The sequence below is a fragment of the Haliotis cracherodii genome, unplaced genomic scaffold (genome assembly GCF_022045235.1).
Source record: "Haliotis cracherodii isolate W230 unplaced genomic scaffold, xgHalCrac1.p SCAF_4, whole genome shotgun sequence".
In the NCBI taxonomy this organism is placed as follows: Eukaryota; Metazoa; Mollusca; class Gastropoda; order Lepetellida; family Haliotidae; genus Haliotis; species Haliotis cracherodii.
In genome coordinates this window covers 16,121,254-16,142,875 of record NW_027266297.1, presented here as the reverse complement: position 1 = coordinate 16,142,875, position 21,622 = coordinate 16,121,254, and the positions used below count along the sequence as shown (strand labels likewise).

Genomic DNA, 21,622 nt, shown 5'->3' with positions numbered 1-21,622 from the left:
ATTTATTTTATTTGGCTATCACTGTACTCTCACAGAAACATGCAATCACGTGGGAAAGACCTTGACATTGATCGGAGACATTGATTCCCCTGCGGTTTAACCAAATCCGCGGTATTGTGAAGGGTGTTATGCAGAGACAACTGTACCTGCTTCTGTGCTTTCTGTTTTTTTAAAGAAACACGGACCTCACTCTTTCTCCCTTTTTTCTCCAACCACTAAGTACTAAGTAGGACACAAAACTATCCTAGCGTTGATAGAGGGGCAATATTGTATGGATTTGATTCATCAAACTGGCGTTCAATTTTTTTGTGTGGACCTTCCAATCAATCTTTGATTATTTCAGTTAATCATTTGTCTATGTTGTCTGTCCCTAGGAGCAAGAGAGACAGTCAAAGCAGGAGAATAAAGGTCGAAATGACAAAGTGTCTAACAAGGGAGATGGCATTGAGGATCAGACAGAGGTAATACTGCTGATCACCAGTCTTGGTTTGTCACCACAATGTCCGTGCTTGATGGTTTCACCAAAGTGATAAAACGACTGCCATGGTCCAGTGACCCGTGAAGATTCCGGGGTAGAATAGGTCTTCAGCAACCCATGCTTGCTGTAAAAGGCGACTATGCTTGTCGTAAAAGGCGACTAACGGGATTGGGCGGTCAGGCTCGCTGACTTGGTTGATTCATGTCATCGATCCCAATTGCGTGGATCGATGCTCATGATATTAATCACTGGATTGTCTGGTCCAGACTCGATTATTTACAGGCTGCTGTCATATAGCTGGAATATTGCTGAGTGCGGCGTTAAAAAACAAACCAAACCAAAACCAAAACCATGGTCCAGTGGATAGAGCATTTGCCTGGAGTGTGGAAGGTCGGTGCTTTGATGCCCGGCCACACCATACCAAAAGACGTTAAAAGATTGTACTTATTGTTACCTTGCCTTTTGCCCGGCATTAAGGGGATAAAGCAAGGACTGGTTGTATCAGATTCAGTGTAATGTTTGTATATTGGGTGTGAGGAGGGTATCTGTTAAACTGCGGCAATGTGTCTCAGTGGGTGTGCACTAATAACACTGGCTATAGTCGGGACAAGTACGAACATGCTTACTTTTACTCTCACATATATGTGCATACAAGCACGTCACTCTATAAATGCAATAATCTTGAATGGACATTAAACTCCATTTCACCTCCCCTCACCTCCACAAAAGTGATAAATATCTATAAACTGCATCACTTTGAACTGTCCTGCATTCAAGCTGACAACACTGTTCAAAGGGTGTTGGAACTGACTTACGATACATCCTGACAGGTAGGAGGAAGGGCCCCATTCCACAAAGCCCTATGACAGTCACGAGTCTGTGGTGTTAAAGTATGGGAGTTAAGATCACCTTACTGCTACGATCACTTTGTGAAACGGTCCCTAAAGGGTAATGTTATTTTAGACACTTTATGTCCAGTGGGGCGGTCGGGTAGCCTAGTGGTTAAAGGGTTCTCTCGTCACACCGAAGCCCATTTCTGGTATCCTCCGTCTTGATATCACTCACTCACTCACTCACTCACTCACTCACTCACTCACTCACTCACTCACTCACTCACTCACTCACTCACTCACTCACTCACTCACTCACTCACTCACTCACTCACTCACTCACTTTATATCCTGTCTGATAGTCCAGAAACTGATAGCTGTTTATTGCACACATTCCTCCTAAATTAAGAATAATATTTGTGTGTGTTACTTTATTCTTTTGCCACCTATACCTAATTAGTTAAGGCTTGAATGGAGATTACAGTGAAAACTCAAATGCCTTTATCTTTATCTTCCAAGTACTTGATATGTTGTCAATGGTCTTGGGGGGAGGAGGAGGGGGATTATGGGTGGCCCAGTCGTATAGGTGCCACAATTCGCCATGGAGAGTTGCGTTCCTTGGACTTGCCAGAAATCTATGATCGTGGGTTCAAGTCCTGGATCACCACAATTATGTTTCTAGGTTTGTCAGCACCATACTCATGCTCGTGGGTTTCACCAAAGTGGTAAATGTCCGAGACCTGCATCCCTTTGGGTTTACCTCCCACATTAAGCTGACCATGATATGACTGGAACACTGTTCAAAGCGGTGTTAAACCCAACTAAGTCACTCACACATTCTCTTGGGGTCTTGTTTTACAACCCCACTGGGATTCCAGGTTAGAGTCCCCAGCGAACTATGCGTTGGACCTCATGACGTTGGTTGTTGCTCATGATATCAATCTCTGGATAGTCTGGTCCAGATTTGATTTTTTGCACACCGCCATCATATAGCTTAAAATATATCTGAGTGTGGAGTTTTCAAAAGTTTTGTTTTTAGGTAATTGGGCTTATTATTCACTCAAATACTCATCTGCTTTAATTTCATTTAAGACAGAGGAAAACGATGCTGTGGAACAAGACAGAGATACGACAGACAACAATGGAGAACAAGGTTGGTGGAAAGACGAAATGTTTACTGATTATGTTTCAGTTGATGTTTCACCTGTGACTTTTAGACGTGATGAAATACACAGTGAGCTGCAGTGATGTGACTTTTAGACGTGATGAAATACACAGTGAGCTGTAGTGATGTGACTGTTAGACGTGATGAAATACACAGTGAGCTGCAGTGATGTGACTGTTAGGCCTGATGAAATACACTGTGAGCTGTAGTGATGGGACTGTTAGACGTGATGAAATACACAGTGAGCTGCAGTGATGTGACTGTTAGACGTGATGAAATACACTGTGAGCTGTAGTGATGTGACTGTTAGACCTGATGAAATACACAGTGAGCTGCAGTGATGTGACTTTTAGACGTGATGAAATACACAGTGAGCTGTAGTGATGTGACTGTTAGACATGATGAAATACACAGTGAGCTGCAGTGATGTGACTGTTAGACGTGATGAAATACACTGTGAGCTGTAGTGATGTGACTGTTAGACATGATGAAATACACAGTGAGCTGCAGTGATGTGACTGTTAGACGTGATGAAATACACTGTGAGCTGTAGTAATGTGACTGTTAGACCTGATGAAATACACAGTGAGCTGCAGTGATGTGACTTTTAGACGTGATGAAATACACAGTGAGCTGTAGTGATGTGACTGTTAGACCTGATGAAATACACAGTGAGCTGTAGTGATGTGACTGTTAGACCTGATGAAATACACAGTGAGCTGTAGTGATGTGACTGTTAGACCTGATGAAATACACAGTGAGCTGTAGTGATGTGACTGTTAGACCTGATGAAATACACAGTGAGCTGTAGTGATGTGACTGTTAGACCTGATGAAATACACTGTGAGCTGCAGTGATGTGACTGTTAGACGTGATGAAATACACAGTGAGCTGTAGTGATGTGACTGTTAGGCCTGATGAAATACACTGTGAGCTGTAGTGATGGGACTGTTAGGCCTGATGAAATACACTGTGAGCTGCAGTGATGTGACTGTTAGACCTGATGAAATACACAGTGAGCTGCAGTGATGTGACTGTTAGACCTGATGAAATATACTATGAGCTGCAGTGATGTGACTGTTAGCCCTGATGAAATACACATTGAGCTGCAGTGATGTGACTGTTAGACCTGATGAAATACACAGTGAGCTGTAGTGATGTGACTGTTAGGCCTGATGAAATACACAGTGAGCTGTAGTGATGTGACTGTTAGACCTGATGAAATACACAGTGAGCTGTTGTGATGGGACTGGAATATTGCTGACTGAAAATGTCTTTCTTTTAAAATATCATGTTTTCTTGCCTGTGTTTGTTGCAGAAAAACAAGAAAATAATGAACCTGAATCTCCAGAAGATATTGCCCAAGGGATTCTTGACGAACTGTTAGATCAGATTGTTTCAGGTAGGCTGTGTTGCCAGTTGCATTGAAATCTTCCAGTCATTAATCATTGTTAATGTTTGAATTAACATTTTGGATTCACATTATTGCTTTATAATCAACAATCTTTACGAAAGTTGTGATGGGAAAAGTCTTTAATTTAATTTATTATAACAGTAACCATGGTAACAGCCTGAATCCCTGATCTTTTTTGTTTGCTGATCTCGACAGACTTGCACATACTGTTTGTATTTAAGTACAACTTTCTTTTCGTGATCATGCGTGTTTTTAGTTTTGCCTGCAATTTGTTTGTTGGACTTTTTTAGTTCATTTTCAAGTTTGTTCTTTTTTAGAAATAATGCATGTATTACTTGTCACTATTTTATTAGTTCCATGGCATGTCACTGATCCAAGTTTGAGTTTTAGATCTAAGCCTCTTCAACAAGTTATCAAGTGAAAGCTATGAACTGGAAAAAAGTCATGGCCACTATGTAGAGGGGAATGTCCGAGTAGCTCTCCATTCCTTAAAAATAATGGAGCAGAGGCCCCACATGGCCCGAATCCCATTATTTTTAAGGAATGGAGAGTTGGTGGATATTCCCCTAATTAAAACTCATCCCTACTTTTACACTTTGACAAAATATTCTGTTGTGGAAAATATTTGAAAAATAAACCAGAACTCTTTGTTATCTGTATTTATACTGCGTGAGTCGCCCTTGCGTGATGCACGAGGAATGCTTTCTATGCCGCTGTTGCACATTTGCCAAGCTCCATTAAAAGAAATATAGAGCCCCGAACAAGGATATATATATCATGATATATTACCTGAATTGTATTTGTGGTCAAAGGTTTGTCTAATTGCTGTAAATATGAACATTGTTGTAGGTAACCTGCTCTAACACAATATTATATACATATTATTTTGAGATTTTAAGCATTTTGCAAAATTATGAAAATATTTAATGGTAAATTTCACATGATGTCAAATCAAACAATGCAATACGCTTTTGGAAAGAAATTGAAATTATTCACTTGTCAATAAATGTAAAAAATAGTTCCATCTATTCCAAGTGGAAATTAATTCAAATGTTGGTTCAAGATTATGTATAGTCGACAAACAACTCTCCATTCCTGAAAAGTAATGCGAGCGTTCAAACAATAGAATGACGTCACAGATGTGTTTTAAATAAGATTTTAGTTGTTTCATTTCTTGTGTAATAAGAGAGACATCTGCTCTAGATTTTTCAAATAGCGATTTTCAGACTACTAGTCACCCAAGTTAAGAGTTGCTTTTGAAAGTGACATTGCACACTTTTTTTTGTCTCATGGACGATTTTGGTCTTTTTGTTCATGCTTTCAAAGTAGTTGAAACAGAGTATTTGAAGCTGAACTTGGCATGGATGATGCTTAAAGTCATGCTGTTGTAATGTACACACTCAAGTCAGATCTTATTGTAAACATGGTGATTTTCTTTCATATGATTTGTAGTTTATGGTACTCACTAAATGTGTACAATGTTTTGTATTTTTGTACCCTTTCGTTACTTTTGTTTGTCATGAGAGGCAACTATGCTGGTCGTAAGAGGCGATTAACAGGATCAGATGGTCAGGCTAGCTGACGTGGTTGATGCATGTCATCGGTCCCAATTGTGTGGATTGATGCTCATGATTTCAATCACTGGATTGTCTGGTCGAGACTCAATTATTTACAGAACACCTTCATATAGCTGGAATATTACTGAGTGCAGCATTAAATAACAAACAAACAACTTTTCTTGTCACTGAATTTTTACTGACATTAAGAATTGTGATGAAAATATGCTCAACTAATTTGTGTTAAACTACTAGATTAAGACATGTATGTATCGCAACATTTGACAGGACCGGTTTCCAAAATGTATGATTTTAGTTAACATTGTTATAAACTTTATAAAGAATTACTTCCAAAGACTTAAACATAGACTATTCTATAGGAGACAACAAGAAAATATAAGATACAAGATTTGATCGGAAAGAATGTGTATGTCCTGATTTCATTTATGTGTTATGAGTTATTATTTATGTCTTATTTTGACAAAACACCAGTTAGAGTTTCTGGTTGGCACATTACTGCTCTTGTAGCTTTCACTTAGCAAGCCTTGTTGAAGAAATGCTTAGACCTATTGCACGGTTTGATTACAAATGGAATGAGATTGCATGATGTGGGATTTTGCCTCTGTAGGTCCGAAGGGTGATCCTACCTCCCCAAACTCAGACCAGCCTCTCCCTCCTCCAGGTTCCAGCTCCGGTCCTGAGCCTGACCCCACCCCTACAGTAGATGGGGTGAAAGGTGGAGGTAATAGTGTTGTAACAATGTATACAGTAGCAACAGTGCCCTTGCTTTGTGTTGGTGTGCAGTGTATCGCCTTGTTTCAACTGTATGTAGTACATGCTGTATCATCCCAGACACCCAGTACAGTGTCCACAGTGCCCTTGCTTTGTGTTGGTGTGCAGTGTATCACCTCATTTCAACTGTATGTAGTACATGCTGTATCATCCCAGACACCCAGTACAGTGTCCACAGTGCCCTTGCTTTGTGTTGGTGTGCAGTGTATCGCCTTGTTTCAACTGTGTATGTAATACATGCTATATGATCCCAGACAACCAGTACAGTGTCCACAGTGCCCTTGCTTTGTGTTGGTGTGCAGTGTATCGCCTTGTTTCAACTGTGTATGTGATACATGCTGTATCATCCCAGACACCCAGTACAGTGTCCACAGTGCCCTTGCTTTGTGTTGGTGTGCAGTGTATCGCCTTGTTTCAACTGTGTATGTGATACATGCTGTATCATCCCAGACACCAAGTACAGTGTCCACAGTGCCCTTGCTTTGTGTTGGTGTGCAGTGTATCACCTCATTTCAACTGTGTATGTGATACATGTTATATGATCCCAGACACCCAGTTTAGTGTCCACAGTGCCCTTGCTTTGTGTTGGTGTGCAGTGTATCGCCTTGTTTCAACTGTGTATGTGATACATGCTATATGATCCCAGACACCCAGTACAGTGTCCACAGTGCCCTTGCTTTGTGTTGGTGTGCAGTGTATCGCCTTGTTTCAACTGTGTATGTGATACATGCTGTATCATCCCAGACACCCAGTACAGTGTCCACAGTGCCCTTGCTTTGTGTTGGTGTGCAGTGTATCGCCTTGTTTCAACTGTGTATGTGATACATGCTGTATCATCCCAGACACCAAGTACAGTGTCCACAGTGCCCTTGCTTTGTGTTGGTGTGCAGTGTATCACCTCATTTCAACTGTGTATGTGATACATGCTATATGATCCCAGACACCCAGTTTAGTGTCCACAGTGCCCTTGCTTTGTGTTGGTGTGCAGTGTATCGCCTTGTTTCAACTGTGTATGTGATACATGCTGTATCATCCCAGACACCCAGTTTAGTGTCCACAGTGCCCTTGCTTTGTGTTGGTGTGCAGTGTATCGCCTTGTTTCAACTGTGTATGTGATACATGCTATATGATCCCAGACACCCAGTACAGTGTCCACAGTGCCCTTGCTTTGTGTTGGTGTGCAGTGTATCGCCTTGTTTCAACTGTGTATGTGATACATGCTGTATCATCCCAGACACCCAGTACAGTGTCCACAGTGCCCTTGCTTTGTGTTGGTGTGCAGTGTATCGCCTTGTTTCAACTGTGTATGTGATACATGCTATATGATCCCAGACACCCAGTACAGTGTCCACAGTGCCCTTGCTTTGTGTTGGTGTGCAGTGTATCGCCTTGTTTCAACTGTGTATGTAATACATGCTATATGATCCCAGACACCCAGTACAGTGTCCACAGTGCCCTTGCTTTGTGTTGGTGTGCAGTGTATCGCCTTGTTTCAACTGTGTATGTGATACATGCTATATGATCCCAGACACCCAGTACAGTGTCCACAGTGCCCTTGCTTTGTGTTGGTGTGCAGTGTATCGCCTTGTTTCAACTGTGTATGTGATATATACCATATTCCACCCTCTTTTATGTGACAGTCATCATACTATGCTCCACCTTCTTATATTTGACAGTCAGCATACTATATCATGCAATATTTCTCACCATACCTAATTCAACCTTCATATGTGTGATACTTTAAATTCCATATTCCACCTATTTATATGTTTTCCACTTTCCTATAGATGATACACAGAATACCATATTCCACCTTCCGTATTCCACCTTCTTATATTGGGATCGATGACATGCTTCAACCAAGTCACCGAGCCTGACCACCTGACCCCGTAAGTCGCCTCCTGCAACTATGCTTGTCATAAGAGGCGACTAACAGGATCGGGTTGTCAGGCTCGCTGACTTGGTTGAAGCATGTCACCGATAACAGTTGCATCAATCACTGGATTGTATGGTCCAGACTGGATTATTTACAGACCGCCATCATATAGCTGGAATATTGCTGAGTGTGGAGTAAAACAACAAACCAAACCAAACTACTAACACCTTATATGTGACATTCAGCATACTTCATTCTCAGCTTTTAATAATATATCACTCAGCATAAACTTTTCTCGGCTTCTCTTTGTCTGCAGTGCACATCATGTATATCATATGCACAATACACTGTATATCTTGCACACTCCATATTGCAGACCATCACTAGTTTTATGAATTGGTTACTTCATATTTAATTTATGTCAAGCTCAGTGTTTCGAAATTAAGCATGAAGGTCAAGGGGTCCCTACTGTTAAGAGTTAGAGTAGGGAGGTCCCTCAATTCAATTACTATAGGAGCAACCACAAGGATCCCAGGATAGTGATTGAAATGATTTTGATACCCAAGACAGTCGGGCAGGTGACCCAAAAGTGTTGCCTGCCCATCTTCAAAGTGACCTGCCCGCCTCCAGACATTATTAATATAGAAAAATCACAAAAGAAATAAAGTAAGAGACAACTCTCGTCTTGATTCAGTTGTAATAATGCAAACAATTACTTGGGAATCTACCAGGAGTTATAATAAACCTGAGAACATAAGTAGCCTTAAAATTATCTGCCAGAGTGTCAAGTGGAGGAAAATTTCATGCAGCCCGACAAAAAAGATAGCAGCCCAGGGCAGGAGGGCAGGCAGTTATTCTGGAAACTGCCCGAGGACCTTGTTTAGTTTCGAACACTTTGTTGTTATAAGAATCTGTATGCGATATGATCATTCTACTTTTACATATTCATCCTTCATTATTAACGCCATGTAAAATGTTATATATGGGATTACACTTTCTCAGTATATGCCATGTTACTTGGTTTTAAATAAATAGGAAGTGGTTACGTGGCATTTAATTGACTAACCAAGCAATTTAATTTGTGACATGTGTTTCCAGATTGGCTGACAATAAATCGGAAGGGGCTTGTGTTTCATTTTTTATGATGACACTGATTGTTGACAGTTTTTTGTGTGTTAATGATTAAATATGAAGTCTGTGAAGTTATTGTTTATATATTTATTCATAAGAATTGATTTCAATATTTTTTTGCTTTTTTAGTGTTATAAATGTTAAGAACTGTGTGGACCCTTTGCATAAATCCGCAACACGAGATTTACATAGTAAACACAGTTTATGGATAACAACTTCTTTATTTTACTGTAAGAGCTGACATTTCGGTTTAGATCCTTGCTTGACATCAGTATAAGGATCTATACCGAAACATCCCCTTTACAGTGATATAAAGAACTTTTCTTCAGTCTACTTAGTCATGCGTCAACTTTTACGAAATGCCTATCAAACAATTCAACAGATTTACATGGTGTCCACTCCAGTTATTACATGTATACTTCAAAAAACATTGTTGAAGTCAATTCTGAATTATCATAAACAATTTCAAACCTGAAAGTTGCTCAAACTAGAAATAACTGTATGAATATGTTACAAAGTGGTCAGCAACACCAAACTTTTATGTCTGAATATTCAGGAAACCGTGTGAATAAGTATTAATGTTCATAAATGTTTGGTGTATGGGTTTGTTTGTTAATGAAGATACGTTCTGAATGATTCAGGTGCCATATAGACCTCCCATTTGCATTTTTACAGGACTCTCACGTCTGACGTCAGATGACAGTATTGAGGCTGGGGACGGTGTGGAACAGATGCAGGGGGCATTCAGTCACATCCTGCAGAAAGATGCGTTCCTCGTGTTTCGCAGTCTGTGTAAACTGTCCATGAAACCACTTGGGGAAGGCCCACCTGATCCAAAGTAAGTGTCACTTGTCATGTTTAAAGTTCTTACCTTCTTGTAGTCCATTCTGTCTTCATTTAAGAAGGAGCAGTGATAGCTCAGTGGTTAATGTGTTTGGCTATCACACTAAACACCTGGTTCTATTCCTTACATGGTTACTGCATTCTAAGCCTAGTATTCCCTTATCATGCTGCAATAAAGTAGATTAGGACTAGCAATGAATGAGTTAAATCATTCCTGTATTTGAGAAGTCTGCTAACGAATCTCCTGTTGACAGTGGACAGATGGTTACATAAAGGCCACAACAAAATAATTATTTGTTCATTGGAATCTCTTTACCAAGGAAAGATACTGATGTTCTAATCAATAACAGATTATATATTGTATATTAAAATTCTTACACCCACACCACCGCCCACACCTTCAGCCCCACCCACACGCCAAGGAAGGCATAAATAGGTTAATAACTGTCCCTCAAGAAAGGAAAAAGCTTCAATTATAATTATAGTTATTGATATTCCTTGGTATTCTTTCAGTTGTTGAGATGTTTCCTAAAAGTATAATGTAAAGTCAAGATCTTTCCTATATTTTGTGATAATGAATCCTGACTTATGAATTATGTGAATTTAATATTAGTCACATATGTATTCTCACTTTTGAAACAAGGATCCTCAGAAAACAATTATGAATTTATTGTGATCTAAGCTCTTGTTTTAATGAAACAATTTCAAATTCTTTGTTTCAGATCCCATGAGCTGAGGTCAAAGATTTTGTCACTTCAGCTTCTGCTCTCCATCCTTCAGACTGCAGGCCATGTGTTCCGTACAAATGAAATGTTTATAAATGCCATCAAGCAATACCTGTGCGTGGCACTGTCCAAAAATGGTGTGAGTGCTGTACCGGAAGTGTTTGAATTGTCACTAGCCATCTTCCTCACACTGCTGTCAAACTTCAAACAGCATCTCAAGATGCAGATCGAGGTATGTGCTCTGTGAAGTCATTAATTGTACTTCAATTGTATTTTGTTCTGTTATTTATTTATTTATTTATTTATTTATTTATTTATTTATTTATTTATTTATTTATTTTCTTTGGAGATGGGGGTGTTTGTATTGTAATTATTCACTCAGCGAGGTATATTCTCATAGAATGGGCATATGGTACCTTGTGGATCATGAGAGTACCAATGTCTAATGTGCCACAACCCACTGTGCAGAGTTGTGTACCTTAGTTGTGCCAGGATCTGCTTATCGGGAGTTCAATTTGGGTTTGGGTAGCTGCTGGTAAAACTTGCGTCTTATAATTGTTGGTTTAGATGTCTTCCTGCTGGAAGGCCTGAGGAGTACCTAGTGTCTAAAACATTCACTTGCTTGCCTAAGAACCAGGTTTGTTTTTGTATATGGATACAATGTGCGAAGCTTATTGCTTGTGTCCTAGCTGTTATATGACTGGACACTTGTACAGGGCCTCGTTCCTCAAAGCGGTCTTAGCGCTACAGTGATCGTAAACTTATGTTAAAGTATGGGACTTACGATCACCTTAGCGCTACGATTGCTTTGAGGAACGGGGCCCTGGACAGCAGGAAGTGCTCATGGCATAGAGCCAGATTACCTTGTGTTCGGGACTTTGAAAGGCATTGAGAAGTGATACACATAAGGAAGAGAATATATGTTTGTCAACTCCTTTATTATGAGGAACACATTGTTTCAGAGTATATGCTTACTCCTTACATCAGGCTGTTTGAGTAAACAAGTTGTTTTGATTCAGGTGTTCTTCAAGGAGATATTCCTATACATTCTGGAAACATCCAGCAGCTCATTTGAACACAAGTGGATGGTGATACAGGCACTCACGAGGATCTGTGCAGGTGAGCTACGACCCTTCTCAATCATAACAACAGATGCTGTACATCTGGGAATTAATGCGAGTGGGAATTAAATCCAAAAACTGTTGTTAGTTCAATTATTTTATTACCATTGAACTTCCTTTATGCCAATCAACAGGATAAACATATAAACTGTGTGTTGTTTTTAGGAAAATACTGTTTATTGTATATTTTTACGGAAGTGCTTTACCCAGCAGTAATGAGCAGTGCTATTTGCTTGTTGATTGGATTAAGGTGGATTAAGGCAAGGATGTATATCTGGGGTGGGGCAGGAAGTCACATAAATATTGAGTCGCATTTTTTGCTGGGGGTCAGTAGTCGTATTAATTTGGAGACGCATTAATTTCAAGATTTACAGTAAATGTTATATTTGATTCCAATCTCGTCCTCATATGCCAAGAAATAGTGCTGATGTTATCACTCATGTTGAAAACTACACAACAGATTAATGTTGCATTTGATTGAATCTCGTCCTCATACCTCTAGGTAGAGTGCTTAGAACTGTTTCACAAAACGATCTTGACTGTCTAATGCTATTATTGAAGTATGTTAGTTATGCTCATTGTAGTGGAATGGGGCCCTGATATTATCAAACAAGCTGAAATTGTTTGTGTGCTGGCGATTAGATGCCTCACTCTGGCAGTGTGGGTTCAAATCCTGGATGGGACTCAACCCCCAAAAGTACTAGCATCTGTACTTTACTAAGAAAGTGTTATCCCAAAAATAACATTTGTTACATTTTACCACTTTCTAAATGACATTTAAAATGTTTGTTTTTATCAATTTGTATGTTTACTAGTTCTGAGTAAATGAGCTGTGTGTGTGTGTCCTACCTATTTTCAGGAAGAGTGCATTCTCTCATATGGAAACTTCAATCATTCTGACAGTCTTTCACACACATACTATTTAATTATCCAGACTATAGAATTATCTAGTGAGGAAGTAGTGGCGTCCACTCTGAAAACTGTCTTGAAGCTTAAAGAGTGCTTACAAATAACATTAGAACCATTTTGACAACTGTGTCTGTATAACTTCAGCAGTGTTGGTGGGTGAGTGAATTCATTGTTACACATGTGCCTTGTATGTATTTTTTTTAACAGTTAACCTTGAATCATGATATATATCATTGTCACGCTTGTATCAATTTTGATATTGCCAATTTGCCAATAAGATGAATCAACTTCTAAGGGAGGTAACTGTGCTGTTTTCAGATGCTCAGTGTGTGGTGGACATCTACCTCAACTATGACTGTGATTTGGCCCTGGCTAATATTTTTGAGAGACTTGTTAATGATCTATCAAAGATTGCACAGGGCAGACAGGCAATGGAGTTGGGTGAGTATTTAAGTCAGCTCATGTCTTAGTCTTCGACTTCCTCTACATGTCAAGACTACTTCTCACATTCTTGGTCTTTCCCTCTCTTCATTATTCATGGGTTTTTTTCTTCTTTCCTTTTAAGCAGGGATGGTAGGGAACCTTTGCTTCAATGGAAAAAATAAATAAATAAGTACATGTGAATATTAATGATTTTCTGATGTTCAACATCATAGATTCAAGCTAATGTAGTGGAGGTTGGGTAGCGTAGCAGTTAAAGTGTTTGTCCACTCACCACATGGGTGCAGTGTGTAAAGCCATTTGCTGGTGTCCCAATCCATGAAATTGCTGGAATATTGCTAATAGTGGACCCCTGAAGATGTGGGTAAGAATAGGTCTTCACCAACCCATGCTTGCCGTAACAGGCGACTAGGCTTGTAAGAGGCGACTAATAGGATTGGGTGGTCAGGCTCGCTGACTTGGTTGGTGTATGTCATCCTATCCCAACTGCAAAAATCAATGCTTATGATACCAATAACTGGATTGTTTGGTCCAGATCGATTATTTACAGACTGCCGTCATATAGCTGGAATATTGCTGAGTACGGCGTTAAGCAACACACAAACAAAGCTAATAGTGGCGTAAAACCATGCTTACTCACTTTACTGACTGACATGCTCATCACGAGTTTGAAACGAAAACACCATGCCTACAATGCTGCTTTCAAACTGCAAGTCACTCTAGCTGAGACATTTTTTCATAGGTTCATTATTCTATATACACCGATTCACAAAATTGCGTCTCGTTGTTGATGGCAACATAACGAATCATGAGGTTAAAAAAAAAGAGAACAGAAACAGCTTCCCACATTAGGCGAATGGATGACTGGTTTGTACAGTACAGTCTTGCAGTCCGATTTCGCGGTGTGTCGTTGCCTTTCACTTCCTGATTCGGCTTATCTACGGGTCATATCATGTTCTTCATATTCCAATGGTCAATTGAATGGCTTATGTACAGAGTTGGCTTATGTGCGGTCATATACGATACTCACTCCTTTTAAACAACGCTTCAATTTCTTCTACAATTCCAGGGGCCTCCCCAAACCAAGAGAAGAGTATGCGCATCAAGGGTCTGATGTGCCTGGTGTCCATCCTCAAGTGCATGGTGGAGTGGAGTAAGGATCTCTACATCAACCCCCACTCCCAGTCTAACCTAGGTAGGTGCTGCTGCTGGTCTCAGCTGGGGGATGGTGGTATGTGTGGCTGATGGCAGAGGAGTCTGAATGTGTGCTAGTCATGTAGACTAAGAATATATAGCTGCTGAAACTCGGTACTTCTTTCCCAGTCATTGAATGCGCAACAAAGAGCTGTGTAAACTGCGTCCCCAAGGCACTGCAGAAACCTATGATCATGTGTTCCAATCGCAGTTTGACGTGATTATGTTTCAAGGTTTGTCAGTACCATACAATCCTCGTTGGTTTCACAAGCGCAACGTCAAAGACCTACATCATCATGTTTTCCTCCCACAGCAAGCTAACATGCCATGATGTTACTGAAATACTGTTCAAAGCGACGTTAAACCCAACTCTCTCTTTACTGATTAACCCGAGTAGTATAGGTAATAGGGGTTCTGGACCACTTCCACTGGAGCTGGATTCATATACCTATACTGCTACTACAGGGGGAATTTTTTATGCCAAAATGATTATGCGATTCAACGATAGTCATGGCTCTAGCTCACCAATACCTGGGTCCAATCATTGCTTTAGATGAGTCTAAATGGTAATAAAAATATTCTTCATTATTTTTATCGATAAAGCGATATTCAACATTTTTATTAAGTTCTTCGTTCATTTTACTAGGAGACCAGACTATATAACTACACTCTTTTTGTAAATTGATAAGAAACAATTGATTACCGTATTTGGTTGGTTTGACATCACTGATATAATAAAAACCTTGTGGTAATTCTCTCCATTTAATAGTTTTTTCCATTATTATATATTTATGTAAGCATTTGTCTAAATGTAATCACACGATAGTAAGCAATTTATTTTTAATCTCCAACCAGTTCTTTGGTTTTGGCACGGAATAATTGACGCGCTTGTTGCCTCCCTTGTTCTATGAACTTTTTTTTATCGTCTTCGCTAATACCATTGGTCTTACGAGAATTTGATCGAATCTCCTGCTTCATTTCATTGTATTTGGTGAGTTCCGACAGCACTAAACGAAACTCATCCTCGGATATCTTGCAATCGGCCATTGCTGTCGAAATATGATCCTCGATGCTGTTCAACTTTGCATCGGCGAGTATCCGAATACTATCGTGTTTTAATGCTTTCTTTTGCAACCTACGAGAAATGAATTTTATCGCTATTCCTGCCAGTCCCGAGACTCCAGCGGCTATTTCCATGCCGAGCACGATAGGCGCGGCGATTATAGTTGATAGTAAACCGACACCGGCTACACCGAGTCCCATGCCAGCTACTACAAGAGCGGTGTCAACTCCGTCCAGAGCATTCACGACTCTGCGATACTTTTTATACAATCCAAGTCTCAACTCCCTATCCTTTTCTATTCGATGTTTTATGTCGCTTATTTGATGTAATCGAAATCCATCAACAGTTTCCATCATTTCATCGAGCGCTGGATATAAACTCATAGTGTATATTACGAATATATAATAGTCTTTAATTGGTCTTGCTTAAATGTTTTGAGAGTATACATCAACCTTATCAAATGTATATTATACGGCAAGAATATCTTAGAAAGGGAAATACTACCACTTTTAATAATTTGAACCCCCTCGAGGGATGTAACGGGTGATGCACCGACATGAATAATACTGCAACGTTGACGCTCGTGTTTCTTGAGCCATTTAATCGATAGACCTGGTAATATTTCGAAGGCATCTACCGGTGCATCTCCGAACAAGACTTCAATAATAAGCGTAGAAATATTAGGTATTGCACTCAAGTTCTGTTTAATATCATCGAATTCGGTAACCAAATTTAAACTAACATTTTGGATTGCCGGACGACTATATAACATATGACCTGGTTTTTCTGGCAGGGGAGTGACTAACACACTTTTTCGTTTTGACGGGATATAGGCCGCGAGTACGATGCCACTATTTATTATCTTAGTTAAATTATGTCCCTTACCCATCATCGCATAAGGTGGGGTAATGACGATATTCAGTAGCCACTTGATGTTTGCTTCGACCATAGTCCATTTATTCTCACTGTTGTAAATAATATTGTACGGAGTTGTTTTAAGGAGTCTACTAACGTCGACATCGCTTAAATCTTCTAGATTACCCGTGAATGTGACTTCTTTCCGCTTGTATACATTATCGTGTAAGTGTAAAGCGTATAACTTACCATTGGTACCGGGTTTACCGAATCCTTCCGTGTCTCCGAGATCGGAAAGCGCAATTGTATTACATTGTCTGAGCGTTCCAGGGCCTGATGCATCAACCATTATTTATAATATGGAGTGTTACACTTAAGTATCCTATATGTACAGGTTGGTGTTTTACATCTAATACAGAAATTTTGAGGTCTGAAATAATACCACGCTTCAATTTTTTATATTGTAATAACGAGAAAGATTCCGTTATACCGCTATTGTATTTTTCATTTTTCACTGGAACACTTCTGAGCAGAGTTGAAGGACTTTCGAGTTGAATATTATCTGTCGTGCTTATTTGATCAAGATGAATGAACAACTCTTTATAGGGAGCTAAATCGGGTAATGTATCTCCCTCATTTGATGAATCGATTATTACAGTATAACCGGCTGCAAATCCAAGTGTAATTCCTAAGTTCCCAGTAAAAACTACACCCATTCCTCCAGGGGATAATTTCAGTCTCCCAGTCGCCTCATTTTGTGTGAGACTAGCTCCATAAGGCTTAAAATATTCATCATTGAGTGAGCATACGCTGTAATACCCATCAGGTATAGTAATAATTCTATTATGGTCATCACTTCTAAATATCTTATTATTATCTTTCGCAGCACTTATATTGGTCCACCGTGGGTAATACGTTACATCGCATAGAGCTACTTCGAGTTGTCCATCCGAGTTATCGATAGTACGAAGCAGTTGAATAGACTGACCATTTGTTATTCCAAGGAGTGTAACATACATATCAAATATACAATGATACTATATCATAACTTAAATATGGAATCAACCATTATTTATAATATGGAGTGTTACACTTAAGTATCCTATATGTACAGGTTGGTGTTTTACATCTAATACAGAAATTTTGAGGTCTGAAATAATACCACGCTTCAATTTTTTATATTGTAATGATGAGAAAGATTCCGTTCTACCGCTATTGTATTTTTCATTTTTCACTGGAACACTTCTGAGCAGAGTTGAAAGACTTTCTAGTTGAATATTATCCGTCGTGCTTATTTGATCAAGATGAATGAACAACTCTTTATAGGGAACTAAATCGGGTAATGCATTTACAGTCACTGTTTTGTTGACTGGTAATATTACTGACTGTCCCAATCCAAGTGTAATTCCTAAGTTCTCTTCAATAATTATACCTGTTTCTCCAGTGTATATTTTCACTTTCCCATTCGACTCATTTTGTGTGATACTAATTCCATTAGGCTTAAAAATTTCATCATTGAGTGAGCTTATGCTGTAATACCCATCAGGTATAATAATATGAATGTCATCAATACCCCTTTTTTCACCTTGTATAATCATCTTATTATTTCTTTTTGCAGCACTTATATTGGTCCACCGTGGGTAATACGTTACATCGCATAGAGCGACTTCGAGTTGTCCATCCGAGTTATCGATTGTATGAAGCAGTTCAATAGACTGGCCATTTGTTATTCCCGGGAGTGTAACATACATATTAAATATACAATGATACTATATCATAACTTAAATATGAAATCGACTTACATTACTAATCAATCGATTATAGTAACTGCCTCTGGTGCTGAATTTTTAGTTAAATTCCCCGATATCTTTGAAAAGTACAGGGTCACGGCAACTAGCGATAAAATGGTGCACGATTGGTTTCACAATCCGATGCAATTTTGGCAGAATCAGTTAAACTTTGCCGTATGGTGTGCCACAACGGGATGTGGCGTATCTCTTTACGCTCCAGGATTTGAACTGAATAAGTCTGTTATGTCATTTCACGTGTACTATCAGATTAGACGTATACTTAAAGAAATTAGTGCTCCATTACCGCAGGATCGAGCGTGGAATTCCACAAATAATAATTATGATAGGTCCGCGTATGAGCGTATTTGTCAGGAATTTAATGTTTCTACGAGTAAAGATTGGCGTATGAAAGGAGCAAACCATGGTCTAGGTGTTCCTTACACAGAGGAAAATAAATCCGTCAAAGAAGAAAGCGATTATGTATATAGAGAACTTAATAAACCTCCAGTTAATTTTGGTAAGTTGTATAGTACCAGCAAACTTTACGCAAGAATATATGATCATTGGCATAAAACCGGTGATTGGTATAAAGCCTGGGAACTTTATAGTAACGATTGGAGAGGGGATATTATGAGTTTTAAGAGTGGTTTAATTTATATTGTTACAAAATTTATACAAATGAACGATACCGCAAACGCTTGGAATGAATTTCTTAATGATAAAACGGAAAATAATTTTACTAACCCAGGATTTGTAAGAGTTAATGAATCGATAAGAACTTATGTATGGGCAATTCTCGGAGCGCAATCGCAAACACGAACGTCCATTATCGGTTCTGGGACGGCGCTCGATGCGCAAAAACAGTTTGTCGCAAACGTGGAGGACGCCATTAATTCGCCAGTTGACATACCATCGTCTATAAAGCGTTTTCAAGATGCATTACAGTACGCTCAATCCAAAGTGGACTACGTTTATGCGCCGGGACTATACATGTCTCCGAGTAATATGGAACTTAAGATCGGTCAAGTGATAGGCTATAATAATAAAATTGTTATCGCTACCGATCAACAAAAACCAGGTATAAATTCAGATATGAACGTCGAATTAATAACGCAAACGATCACGGGTGAAAAGGGAATAGTCAAGCCGCAAACATCTTTTAATGCACAACCATCTACTGATGCACAAGTGTCACCGCATATTGCGGCTTGAAAATCAACAACATATCGATGAAAAAACAGCGCTTGTAGTGGGTGGAGTCTCGGTTGGTTTACTCATGATTTGGTTAAATAGTTCTTAGCGAATACGTACAACAGCCCTGCAATTGCTACGATCAACCCCCACAAGTTTTGACTAAGCCAAGTGGTGGTCTTAGCTAATAAATTCAATAGCCAGGAAACAACACTCCCAATTATACCGGGAAGTGCAGCCGCGGCTTTCTCAGCTAGCTTTCCCAGTGCTGAACCTTATGCTTTTAAATGCTTTTTTATCCACTCTCTTATACCGTTTTTATCATTAGGCGGTGTACTACCACCTATACTACCACCTGTTAATGAGAGAGTCAAAGTCGATATGATAAATCCCAACGCGGTTAAAATACTAGCAATTGTTATTCCCTGTTCTCTGAACAATGTTTTAATTTTATCGGCCAGTGTAGTATCATCGTTTAGGACTTGATCGATAGTTTCTCGAATACGACTGATTTGCGAACGAAGTGCCTTTCTATTACTGGAAGCCGCTTCGAGGCGGGCCAATCTTTCCTCTTCTAGGTTACGCAATCTTTCAGCAACGCGGCGTCTACTGAATTCATCGCCCGCCTGTTCGAGTTTTGTTTTCTCTTGAGCTATGTGTTTGTCGATTTCGGATAGCTTGGCTATATTATTGATGAGTTCTCCCCGCATAGTTTGCATTGCCTTGTCAAGACCTCGTAATTCCCTAATACTGAACTCTGAATGTGGTACCTGTAACGTTGAATTATCGTAGTAGGTATCTAAGATTTCTCCGAGTCCGTCCGAGGCCACCATCGAGGCTGCTTCCAAATCATCTGTATTAACGAGTTCTTTCCTCATAGTCTGAAGAGCCTTAGTAGTCTTCGCGGGAAGTCGTCGGTAGTCTACAAAACCTAATTCATCACGAACAAAGCCGATGCCTTTTTTAGCGGCTATCGTAGACAAGGCTAGGGGCTTACGAGTACGAGAATGCATAAGATCAATATCCGGAGCGCCACGCAGTCGCAATATTCCTTTACTATCTATCTCAAACTTTGAATATTCACGACCTATTGGAGTAACATAATTTTTATCCTCTTTTAATGCATCGTAATAATCATCAACGGCTGGTTTTAAAAGTTCATCATTTACGGTTGGGATCATAAAGCTGGTTTCATCAGTACCCTCTTCGATTGTACTAGTATCAGTTATGTTATCTAGATCAAAGTCATTATGTTCAAAATCAGTCATTTTTATATTAAACATAGGGTACATGTTTTCAATATAACAATGTCTTCGCAATACGGACGCAAGTTAAACCCACAACGCAGACTTCGAGATCCATTAGGGGTCAAAGCAATTCGTCAGTCTGTAACTATAACTAATAATCCTAGTACCATCGATCAGAATCAAACGCTTCTGGTTCGCTTTCCTAATCTCGGCGCACACGATGTGTTAGTTCCGGGAACTGTCCGACTATCATTTACGATTGTTTTGAATTCTACCGACGTTAACAGGGAGCCGGTTCAGAACTTAGGTCGTGCTATCGTTAAGAAAATCGCTATTAAAATTAGCGGTAATGAGGTTTTGAGTATCGACGATAGCGATGTATACTATTGTTACATAGATCTCTGGAGAACGGATAAAGAGCGGGGAAAACTTACAGTACCAAGGTATTTGTAATAAGAACACATTGAGACTGCGCGTAGATGCCTCTAGTGGTGATGGTACCATCGTAAAAGATCAGGCCGTTGCCGACGCATTAGGTAACCGATTCTATATTCCCCTAGACTTTGAATTACTAGATTCCCACATGCTATTTTATCAAGCATCCCTAGGCGATAGGTTAGAATATGAACTCACTTTTAACGACTACGGTAGAGTAATCAGATCCGCTAATGTAGATGCTAGCTATTCCATTGACAATATCTCGCTCGAGTACGATATGATAACGGATCCCGAATTAGCCAGACAAATTCGTAACCAGTATTCGGGAAGTTTAGCCATTTTGTACGATCGCGTGCTGCGACATCGAAAGATCACGAGGGACAAAAAAGATACGTTGTGGAATATCAATCTAAACGTCCCCACGAGGTCGTTGAAGGGTATTTTAATGTTGTTCGAGGACCCCTCCGATGCGTTTAAAAGAAATACCGAGAAGTTCTACAATCCCAAGATTACGAAAGTAGAATTGACTATCGAGGGCGTGCCTAATCAACTATATAGCCAAG

At 39.6% G+C, this 21,622-nt stretch overlaps 1 protein-coding gene across 3 annotated transcripts in view; it reads left to right on the top strand.

Moving 5' to 3' along the window:
- The window catches only part of LOC139480205 (brefeldin A-inhibited guanine nucleotide-exchange protein 1-like), a 79,443-nt gene that overhangs the window by 8,975 nt on the left and 48,846 nt on the right, over positions 1-21,622 (top strand). The window contains exons 6-14 of one of the 3 annotated variants that reach the window (XM_071263236.1): positions 375-461; positions 2,401-2,461; positions 3,792-3,875; positions 6,072-6,185; positions 9,918-10,080; positions 10,808-11,042; positions 11,830-11,929; positions 13,159-13,281; positions 14,351-14,476. In XM_071263236.1, coding sequence (XP_071119337.1) covers positions 375-461; positions 2,401-2,461; positions 3,792-3,875; positions 6,072-6,185; positions 9,918-10,080; positions 10,808-11,042; positions 11,830-11,929; positions 13,159-13,281; positions 14,351-14,476 — 1,093 coding nt within the window. The remainder of the gene's footprint in view (positions 1-374; positions 462-2,400; positions 2,462-3,791; positions 3,876-6,071; positions 6,186-9,917; positions 10,081-10,807; positions 11,043-11,829; positions 11,930-13,158; positions 13,282-14,350; positions 14,477-21,622) is intronic. The other 2 variants (XM_071263237.1, XM_071263238.1) reach the window with 2 other exon arrangements.